The 11,212-nt window shown below is 46.9% G+C and overlaps 2 protein-coding genes across 8 annotated transcripts in view; both read right to left on the bottom strand.

The window, feature by feature from the left end:
- The window catches only part of LOC101584539 (guanine nucleotide-binding protein G(s) subunit alpha), a 55,784-nt gene that overhangs the window by 7,663 nt on the left and 36,909 nt on the right, over positions 1-11,212 (bottom strand). For 4 of the 6 annotated variants that reach the window (XM_004647236.2, XM_004647234.2, XM_004647233.2 and 1 more), the window contains 2 exons: positions 7,649-7,721; positions 4,649-4,693 (listed from right to left, as the gene is read on the bottom strand). In XM_004647236.2, the coding sequence (XP_004647293.1) occupies positions 4,649-4,693; positions 7,649-7,721 (118 nt within the window). Of the gene's footprint in view, positions 1-4,648; positions 4,694-7,648; positions 7,722-11,212 lie in introns of those variants that run through there. The other 2 variants (XM_004647235.2, XM_023707522.1) reach the window with 2 other exon arrangements.
- LOC101585717 (neuroendocrine secretory protein 55-like) overlaps positions 3,211-11,212 on the bottom strand; it is a 58,512-nt gene continuing 50,510 nt past the window's right edge. For both annotated transcript variants that reach the window (XM_023707525.1, XM_023707524.1), the window contains 3 exons: positions 7,649-7,721; positions 4,649-4,693; positions 3,211-3,652 (listed from right to left, as the gene is read on the bottom strand). The gene's annotated coding sequence lies outside the window, so the exon portion shown is untranslated. The remainder of the gene's footprint in view (positions 3,653-4,648; positions 4,694-7,648; positions 7,722-11,212) is intronic.

Below are 11,212 nucleotides of genomic sequence, written 5' to 3' on the forward strand. Positions count from 1 at the left end.
CCCCAGGAGTACCAATGATACAGAGGCCAGCTTCCCCCAAGGAGTCCTAGTGATACAGAGGGGGGTCAGCTTCTCCCAAAAGTCCTGATCTAGAGGGGGGTCAGCTTCCCCCCAGGAGTCCTAGTGATACAGAGAGGGTCAGCTTCCCCCCAGGAGCCCTAGTGATACAGAGGGGGTCTGCTTCCCCCAAGGAGTCCTAGTGATACAGAGGGGGGTCAGCTTCTCCCAAAAGTCCTGATCTAGAGGGGGGTCAGCTTCCCCCTAGGAGCCCTAGTGATACAGAGGGAGTCAGCTTCCCCCAGGAGTACCAATGATACAGAGGAGGTCAGCTTCCCCCAAAAGTCCTGATCTAGAGGGGGGGTCAGCCTCCCCCAGGAGTCCTAGTGATACAGAGAGGGTCAGCTTCCTCCTAGGAGCCCTAGTGATACAGAGGAGGTCTGCTTCCCCCAAGGAGTCCTAATGATAGAGGGGGTCAGCCTCCCACAGGAGTCTCATGATAGAGGAGGTCAGCTTCCCCCAAGGAGTCCTAATGATAGAGGGGGGTCAGCTTCCCCCAAAAGTCCTGATCTAGAGGGGGGGGGTCAGTCTCCCCCAGGAGTCCCAATGATACAGAGGGGGCTCAGCTTCCCCCAAGGAGTCCTAATGATAGAGGGGGGGTCAGCTTCCCCTAAAAGTCCTGATCTAGAGGGGGGTCAGCCTCTCCCTAGGAGCCCTAGTGATAGAGGGGGTCTGCTTCCCCCAAGGAGTCCTAATGAAGAGGGGGTCAGCCTCCCCCAGGAGTTCCAATGATACAGAGGTCAGCTTCCCCAAGGAGTCCTAATGATAGAGGGGGGTCAGCTTCCCCCAAAAGTCCTGATCTAGAGGGGGGTCAGCTTCCCCCCAGGAGTCCTAGTGATAGAGGGGGTCAGCTTCCTCCAAAAGTCCTAATGATACAGAGGGAGGTCAGCTTCCCCTACGGAGTTCTAATGATAGAGAGGGGTCAGCTGCCCCCAAGGAGTCCTAATGATATGGGGCGCCCGCTTCCTTTTAAGCAGGCTGAGGATTTGTTCCTTTTCTCAGATTTTGATGCTAATGCAATACCCAGGACAGGCTACGTGGTCTCTGGAATGACTCCTATTCAGAATCACTGGTCCCCCTGAAAAGGGTCTACCTCTGGCTGCTGGGGTCCTGTCAGTATGGCCAGCATGCTCATCTTGGCAGTAGATTACACTGATCTAAATGCTTTGTGTTCTAGAAAATGGCCTTCGTTGGAGACACAGCTATCAGAGACTCTGAAGTCTGTGTTTTTGGAGGACAAAAAGCACCTCCTCCTTGGAGTACAGAGCTTGTCGTGTCTGGTCCAAACCATGCCTTCTTCCAGTAGGTGAACCCGTGCAGCACCTGTCAGGTAGGAGGTCCCAGGACATGTCCTATCATCCTGTGGAAAGTGCCACACTCCTCACTGGGAGATCACTGGCAGGGAACGTCCCATCCAGAGGCCTGGGGTGGGGTGGGGGGGACCATGGACAAAGCTCCTCTTGATTAAAAAACCAAACCAAAGCTGACATTCCCAATTTTCGAAGCATTCACTTGGTCAATTGACTTGAGAGTCACAGAATGCAGGTAGAAATTAACCCCTCTGTAGTAGAGCAGGGTGGAAGATTAAGGCAGAGGAAAGGCAGAGGGGAGTCAGCCATTACTGCAGGCAGGCCAGGGAGTTAGTGGCACAGGTGGTGGGGAGGGTGCGTTCTCATGCATGTGGGCTCAAGGCTCTCCGCAACCTGTCCTTTCTTTTTCCTTTTTTTTTTTTTTTTTTTGGCAGAACCAGGGATAGAACTCAGACCCTTGTGCTTGCCAGGGAAGTGCTTATTCTGAGCCATCTCCCCGACTCTTGGCCTTTCTTTTTCCAAAGAACTGGAATAGTTAAGAGCTCCTGGGCATTTTCTGCCAAGTAAGAATCTGTATGTTTGGAGAGCTGGTCCTAGTCCTCTGAAAGCTTTCACCCGTAGGATGGAGCCTTACTCTTCCATGGGCTCTTCATTAGTGAGTGGGAGGGGCCAGCTAGGTCTGGGAGGGGCTGCTGTCACCAAGGAGTGTGTGAGGGGGGTGGAGACAGGTGGTACCAGGAATTCTTCAGGAACTTAAGTAAAAACTCATGAGTGGTAGTCAGAACCTTGGGGCGGAGGTGGTAAAGGGCATGCCCAGACCCGGGGTGTGGTACTCAGGCCAAATTAGACTGCTGCCCCCGGCCCCCACGCTTTTAAAGCTCGGTCACTCTATATTTAAGGGGACTGTGCTCCCTGGCCCTCCGCAGGCCTGCTATGCTTTAATGTAGGGAATTGAAGCTCATTTCTGGAATTACAGTTTTCTAGCTCATCAAAAATTATTCAGATGTCAGAGATTACAAGGACAGGAGCTCAATGCCCCTCACGTTCACTCTTTAGTTCAGAACTTTCCTGAAATCCCCTAGGACAAATCAGCTCGTTCTCACTAAAATCAGCTCCATGGCATTGGTACTTACAGCCCTGAAGCTCTGGTTTTAAATTCCTACGACAGAAAAATGAGGTGTGCTTAGGTGTTAAATACCCACATCCACACACAGCAAGGGGAAAATACTTCCAGAAATGAGATTCTTTCATTCAGTTTGATATTTTGGTCTAAGTAGTAGTATGATAATTGGAAAACTTCCAGTCTTAAAATACGGATATTTTGAGAACGTGTTCAGCATTCATCTACGTATGTGAATAGGTGTGGGAGTATATCAAGTATAAAACAGCTAAAATAGAAATCTAAAATCTAATTCGGGTGTGTAATACTAAAACATAAATTCTTCCCTTGAAGCAATTACTATGTAGATGGAGATATTAAACGGGTTGGCAGGTTTATCATCATTTGTACTGCTGCTTAATGAATTTAACGTCGATCATAAAATTTGGAGAATGTTCCTCAGATGCTGCTAAATCACTCAACAATGGCAAAATATATGCCACTTGCCATTCTACTACTTGACCAAAAAGTCAAGGTGGGTAGGCATACTCTCAGGGCCTCACTGCCCCCGCACCCCAATATATAAAGATTAGTAGGGTTAGTGTTTCTTCGAAGGCCCCGCCTCTCCTCAGCTAAGTGGTGGGGGACAGCTGTGTGTCCTACGCTTCACTTGGGTCTACCCTTCTCTTGGTGCTTTTGTGGGGAACAGACAAAAGAAGGAAGACAGAAGACAGACGCAAGATACAGGGATGCTGAGACATGCAGAGAATTTTTATTTATCAGGAATGTTAATACTTATGTTAACTTGTAGAGCAGAATCAGAGACGTGCAGGAAGGTATTAGTAGGGCTTGAGGGGCTAGCACAACATCTAGTGCACAGTAGGGTTGTTCAATAGGATGTCTTAGTTCTCAGGTGCCAACTTCTGGTACAGATGACTTATCAATCACTTTTCCTATAGATATAGATGCCTTTTGGCTGCTATTCTACTACATTTTTGCCAATCAAGGAGTTTTTTAGGTATCTTTAAAGGTGAGGTGATAGGTAGGGCCCCACTCCCCCCACCCCCAGATAACAGAATAGTATTCTTATTAGAAGCTCCTAAGACCGAAGGACTCCAGCATGCAATTGTGATAGGACATGGCCGGGAAGATGAGCGACTGTAGCATCATCTAGGGGTAATATATTCTAAAAGAAACAGATGAACAAACAAGTGTCAGTCACTTCACTCCCGACCCCAGTAGCCTCTGCTCCGCCTCTCCCCAGCCTCTGCCCTAGGCTAAGTCAATGGCCCTGTGTGTTCTCATGAGAAAATGCTGCTCCATCCCTGCATGCTAAGTATGCAGGTGGAGCTGGAGTGGTTACCTGGCATGCATGTGCGTGTGTTTGTGTGTGCGCACACAGGAGACGATGTGGCGATGCCGGAAACAGAAAAAGTGACAATGAATGGGAAAAAAAAAGATGCCATCATGAACATCCTTATCTGCTAGGTGATGGGAAGCGCTTTCCATTATAAGAAACTTGATCATTTTTAAAAGGCCAGAGGCTTCAAGATGATTAATAACGACCTACCACAAAGTGCCAAGGCATTTTTCAAAATTAAGAACCATGTGGCACTGAATTTTTTGGGGGGATGGGGGTTTTTGAGATAGGGTCTCACTATGCAGTTCAGGCTGACCTTGACCTATGTAGCCCAGGTTGGCCTTGAACTCATGGCAAGCCTCCTGCCTCAGCCTCCGAAGTGCTGGGGGCAATGAATACAATAGAGGGAAAACAATTTTTTTTTTTCAAAGAGGTCTGAAATTTTAAAATCCAACCAACACTTAGCAGATAGAATTTAGTAGATAGTTTTAGAAACCAGTAGTTGATTCAAATGGAGAACTGGGGGAAAATAGAAACCATATGGGAAAGCATCGATTCTCAAAATTCTAAATTATCATCTAAAACTGAAATTTACAGCTTTCCCCCAGCTGGATTTAATTATACTTTATGTATGGCCAACACAATTGCTTTGCACTTTACTTGTTAAGAAAGTTTATACTTCTGTTGCAAACGTATACCAAGATAGCTGATGGCCCTTAAATGATTTTTATTTTCTTCCCGAGTCTGTGTCCTCAGTTTCCCAGGATGATCACCATGTTTGTTTTGTTTGTTCAAAACATTTTGCTGTTTGAATGTGCCTACCCATCGCTGTTGCTCCTTGCAGCCTGCGGGTCCTCCTCGCCGCCCCTTGTAAAGAGAGATTGAAAGCTCACCTAATCTGCAACGCACCACAACTTCACACAAACCCCACACAGCCTCTCCACATTCCTCAACAATCAGCCAAGAGTGAATGCAACAATCCGCGCGCCACCCTCCCGGCGGTTCTCAGGCCGCCTTTCTGGCTAGCTCGGAATGTCTACTGAGACTGTGGGCAGGCCGTAGGGGGAAGGGTTCCACACCTCCGCTGCAGTATGAACAGGGCCCTCTGGAGACTCTGGTCGGATACAGGAGGGACAGATAATTATTTTCCTGTGCTTTCACTAAATGTACATGCACCAGGGACCTGAAGCAGTGATTTACTGTACAACCCTTTTGAGACTAAGGCAGTGCAGAAGGCTCCTCCTAATTGTCCCAGGTCAGAATCTCGTTCTGAGCAGGCAAATGCAGACAGGAGATTTGTGCCTCTGATTACCTGGTGCAAAAATGACCTCTCTTCCTGCAGCAGGGCAACCTACCTCGCCAGTGCTTATGTTTATAAACTGCCATCAGTTACAGCTGTCTGGACTAGGAGGCAGCAAAAGAAATAAATCAGAAAACAATTAAAAACCAAACCTGATCTTCATAAATTGTAGGAACGGCTCCTGGAGGATGGAAGGGTAAGAGAGCTAAGCCTTCCACGCGGTTTTATAATTAACTTAGCTTAACCAATGTTAACGATGATTTTTTTTCCCCTAGCATTAAGGTAACAGCGCTGAATTAGAAAAATCCTCATTCGACTTCTGTATCTCTGAAGGTTGCATTAATAGGATGTTAGTTTGAAAAATGTAATTGGCACAGCAGCCTGTGGACAGTTAAGGCAAATTTCACAGCTCAGCCTAGAACTAACAAAGTGCAAGACAGCGGGGCAGAACAGGGAAAAGACGAGGGGAAGAGAAGCCCCACACAGGCAGACCACCCTTTAGGGACAGAGGTCGCGATTCACCAGGGAATTGTGCAACCAGCGTTTGCTGCAATACCATAGTGAGGAAAAAGGAGGAAGACGTAGCTGGCCTAGGTAAAAAAGGAGGGACTGACCCCCGCCTTAGCAATCCTGCCTATGTCACTTTTGCAGGCTAAATTTAACCACCTCCGAGATCCACAAAGGAGGCGAACTGGGAATGTCACTTCCTCTTTTTGCAAAGAAAATAGAAAGGAGAAGTTCTTGAAGCCTCTTGTGCACTAGGCTGGCCCCTCACGGAGGTGAGAACTTTCTGCAAAAATTCTTACAATTTTAGGGCAACCTGTAGAGCAGTAAAACTTCAAGTGAATTATTTCAAGGATGACTTCTCTTTCCATCCGACTCAAGCTAAGGTAAACAGCAGCTGCTGCATCTTTTAAAAATGTTAGCCATGTCCAGCTTTAATCAAAATATTTATCTAGAGGGTGCATGGTCAAATTACTTTTGCTTAACTAGTCTCATGGAGCAGCGCTCCCTACAGGTTACGGTAGGGGCAGGGGGATTGATGCAGGCTGTGTTTCCTTTCTTCTAAGTTACAGATTCATGGCTAGAAGCCTGCTTCGGGAATTAAGAATTTCAGAAGAGGTTTGTGACAAGTGTAGGTGACACACTTAATAGCACCTAGGTGTATAACTCATCAAATCATAAAACTGGCAAGCGAGCCCATCTGCCCTTTCTGCATGCTAACAAATCTTCCTGAATTCAAAATGAAAAAGCACCCTAAATCTAAATGACCATTTGTTCAAGTGATGTCATCTTTTTCTAACCTATTATCTGCACTAATAAATTCTAGAATTTTCAATAAAGAACCGCCTTTAGCAGTCTGGAGGGTAACAAAGTTCACGTCTGTGTCGTGTCTCGCCCCTTAACTTGCAGGGGTGATGCTTCTCATGGTCGGGAATGCACAATGGAATTAAAGGGTCACAACTTGTCTCAATCTACTTATCTTAAATGGAAGCCAATACGAGGGAAAAACTTTCAAGTGACTCCAGGTTTGAAAAGGGACCGGGACGGCTAGCCAGTGACTGCAGACTCACTAGTGCCTGCAGGTGCTTCTACTCCAGGAAGGTTAACCACCCCGCAGGAGGGAACAGAGACTGGTAAATTAGCTTTTTCTGTTTTACATATTTTACTACAGGACAATGAAACATGTGGCCCATTTGGGGCTTTGGGGATAAAAAGCAAATTAATTCCATGGTACTGAATATTCCTTTGGTTGGTTCACCTTCTCGGCACGCATGACCCATACTGACCTCACCTCTGTTGATCTGTGAGCCATTGCTCTTTAGCAAATCTTTATTCTCACTGCAGCACTGCCACACTGTCCTATCCCACAAGGCCCGGAAGGACATTTCAAAGGCAAAACGTCCCTTGCACTTAAGAGGAAATATCTAATTCCCAGCCTTCTCATCATTTTAATCCTTCCCTTTCTTCAGGCAGGAATATTTTTGTAAGTAAGTTTAAATTATTTGTCCATCAGGTTAATTGAAAGGGGGCAAAAAAATATGCAAAATGGCTAACAAAGGCCGTCACATCCAACTTTGTTATGTAAGGATATTACTGAAACAATGTTTCTCTAAGAGTTTCAACCATCCTGCACAGGTCAGCACTGGCCAGACAAGGGTGGTCAAGGCCGCTGGAGACGCACCGCAGCAGATCTGCGGGGACCTGGCCTCCGACACGCTGCTCGGGGCCAAGTGCTGTTAACTGTACTTGTGCCACCAGGAACGTCTTCCCGGGACGGGGTGATGCTCTACCTGACCATGGGCGCTCTGCTGTTATTGTGTTGTCGCGCCAAATATTAATGATGAGGGAGGCAGCCCCAAGAACTTACCTCAGGATTTTCCAATAGAAAAAAATAAATAAATTGGGGGAAGGGGGTGTGTGTGTGAAGCTTAGCTGCCCAGCCCTACAAGCTACCTAGCTTCCTAAAGGTTGGCATGACACCTGTCACTCTCAGGCCTGGACACAGAGTTGACACTTACTCTCCATTAAACCCATTAACATGCAGGATCCTCATTTGCTTCACAATGGTGCTTTTACCAGATTCTCCAGCACCTAGAAAACGAAAGTAAGTCTCAGGTTAAGAAAGAGGCAGCTCACACTTAGGGCAGGGAGAGAACTTCTGTTTGGGTTGGGTTTTCCAAAGAAGCAACACACAACAACAAACACAACAGACTTGCAATTTGCCTTGACATTTCGACGCAGAGAGAAATACAAATCCAACTCAGTGTCTACCCTGCAGCATTTCACCAGAGTAACAAACAAGAATTAACAGGTCTTGCTGTTTTCAGTTGTCTGTTTTGTTTTCTTTCTTTTTTTTTTAATTTGTCCTTTTAGCTGTTTTAAAAATTGTGGGTGCTGAAGGTGAGGGGCAAAGAGAAGGACGTAATTTTGTCGTTTTGAAGGGCGGGGGCAGAAAACTGAAGTAAAATTTGTGACCCTAAGTTCTTCAGATGTGACAAATGACTGGCCAAATATCCACATGAATATTGATAACCACATAATTCCTTGTTTGTCAGAGAGTTCATGGTTAAAATACCCAGGGTTTGCAAACAATGCCCAGACACTGCAGTCCCTTGCACAGCACGTACCGATGCAGCACCCCCCCCCCATTTGCACACTGCAGCAGCCTTTCCTGCAGGTTTCCCACCCTTGGGCTACTTCAGAACCCACCCCTAACACCACAATGTTACTCCTTAGCCACTTCTTCACCCTCCTTTCCCCTGCAAACTGTGTCTTTCCAAAGATAAATTCTCTCTGGATACAACAGTGCTGCAGAAGAAAATGGATGCCCATCAGTGAGCCTCATCTTCTCACAAAACACTTTAGCATCAAGCAGAGCACCTGAGAACACATTAGCATTAGGTAACCTGCAACCACTGTAAAGAGGAATGAAAGGACAAGACTTAATTGGGAGGAAAAATATTCCTGGAAACCACGAAATTTCAAAGGTTTTCAGTCCTTCTCAACTAAGAGTAGTTGGAAGAGACCCATGCATTCATTCTAAATCACCTTTCACATGTTAAAAACATAACAGTGCATTGAAGAGACATTACCATGAAGCCAGAAGGAGGATTGCCAGTTTGCCTTTTTGGGGGGCAAATTCACTCTTCAACAGATCACCCCCATGTGAACTGGTTTTCTGCCCTCCCCCTACACAATCTGTGTGGCTTTTACCCATGTTTCTTTCTACTTTTCATTTTTTTTTTTTTTTGGTTTGTTTTAATGCCCAGATAGCATTCCTCCTTCTCTTGCTTCTTCAGAAGGATAGAATCAATATCTGTAAAAAGTTAAAATTAGTTTCCAGAAAAGCATTGATTTCAAAGCAAACACCCTATCTTAATGAACACAACTTCACTAATTAAAATATAAGCGGTACTATTAAGAGATACCATAATGACAATCCTTCTTAATCAAGATTTCCAGTAATTTTATCTCACAAATGGTAAGATATAGAATACCTGTCTTTTACTGGCACAAAAGATCACACCTGTGCCTCAGTTTCCACATTTGTGAAATTAGAGGAATGGGCCAATTTTTTTTTTTTTTTTTTTTGGTGCTGTGATTCACTTAATTTTCACACATTAAATCAGAGCAAAATGAATTTGGGGTACTCTTCCCTCTTTTTGAGGGGCATTATTTGGTCAGTGTCACCATTTTAAGATGCAAAATGCTGTCACTGATAGGGCTACAAATTTCTGTGCCAACGGCTATCAATAAAGTCTTTACAAAATGCCACCCTGCAGCCTAGGACACCTCAAAAGATAAGCCCACAGCAAAGCAAGGTGTATGGTGTTACACATGTAAAGCGCAATTAGCATCACACTTGACTTAAATTAGTATCTAGACAGCAAGGTAGCTAGTGTTGAAAGATTCCAGACTTTTCCACGTTATACTTTGAAATCAAATCATGTATACATTAATATTCAAACACAATTAATTCTACCTTTAGAAGTCCTAGACAAGACCTCTGCATGTGTACCATTTAATTACTGAAACTGCAAATGCATAAACAGCAGAGGGATTTATTTTCATTTAGTAATTTTCTTTTATTAATCTGGACCCTAGGAGAACAAAGACGTGACCCATCCGAAAAGAGCAAACCAAACACCACCACAAAATAAATAAATAAAAACCAGCCTTTTACATTTTATTTTTGAGAATCAAGCCGTTTTGTTGAAATCTGACCATGGACTAGGGTCTGAACTTAGCACATTCACAAATTTACTCAGCCAAATTGCCAAGGAAGTAGAAAACTTCCATTCTAATTAATGCTTGTGTAATTAGTCTGGTCATTTCAACATTTTTTTAATGATTTTGTTTTTTTCCCAAAGCAGCACCTTAAAGAAAAAAGGAAAGGCTATCTCCCCAGGGTTAGCACCGCCCCCCCACCTTGGCCAAAGAGGAAAAACCACAATCAAAAAAGAGAAGAAAAACCAAACAACCAAATGTCACTTGACAAAGTAATTAATGTCTTTCCATCTCCCCCTGGGAAGTCTTCCCTCAGAGCGCTGTCCCCCTCCCACCTTGAAAAGGACAAAATGTTTAAAACGCCATTTCCAGACCAAGAGGCCATTTCCAGACAAATGTCATTTTCCAGTTTTATCTGATTTGTGCATGTTATTGTTGTTTTCACAAAGCACTCGCAATGTGGCTAACAGGCAGATGTGTGTGTTTAATGGTTTATTGCACGGGTGTGAGGGGCGCTGCAGGGGGGGTCAGCTGGTACAATTAATTCTCTTCTCTGCTTTTACAAAAAGCCTGAGTCTGGAGGGGAGAAAAAGGTCATACTGTAAAATGACGTGTCATTTGGCTTCCTCGGGCACTCTGCGCCCTCACTATCCACTTGGTGTGTGTGCGTGTGTCTTATTTTATTTGATTGTCCTTCTCTTCCTTCCACGGCCGGCGGCCCGAGGACACGTCTGCTCCTCAGGGTCCGTCCTGCCCTGCCCGGAGCGCACGAGTCGCGCCCAGCGGCCGCGTCCCGCCTCCCCGCCCCCTCGGCGCCACGACTCGCCGCGCCCCTCCCCCACTGCACCACCTTTACCGCTCGGTCCTTCCCGAGGGGCTGATGTCACCGCCCCCCCACTCCGCGGCCACCTCCCCACCGAGGCCGCCCGATGCCGGGCCCCTCCGCCGCCCGGCGCCCCCCAGCGTCGCCCCCTGCTCGCGGCGCCCCTCTTCCCCGCCTGCCCTCTCCCGCGAATCACACACCCCACGGAGGCGGGTCCCCCTCCCTCGGCCCGCCACCCCATTTCCTGTCCCCGAAACCCTCTTTTTGTCGCAGTCTCTGGAGCCCCACGTACTCCCCCTCCCCCTCCCCAACACGCACCCAAAGCCCCGGCGTCGTGTAGGCCTCGCGGAGGGCAGGAGGGCGAGGGGGACGAGGGGCCGGACAGGAGACCCGCGCCCGCGCCGCCGCGGCCCCCGCAGCTTTTGGGCCCCCTCCCCGCCGAATCTGCGCCCAAGGGTCCCCTTCCGGCCTCGCCCCCCACACACAGGGCCGCGAGTGGGCGGCGGGCCGGGAGCGCGCGCCAGGGCGGGGG

This window comes from Octodon degus, unplaced genomic scaffold (assembly GCF_000260255.1).
Source record: "Octodon degus isolate 3935 unplaced genomic scaffold, OctDeg1.0 scaffold00296, whole genome shotgun sequence".
NCBI lineage: Eukaryota > Metazoa > Chordata > Mammalia > Rodentia > Octodontidae > Octodon > Octodon degus.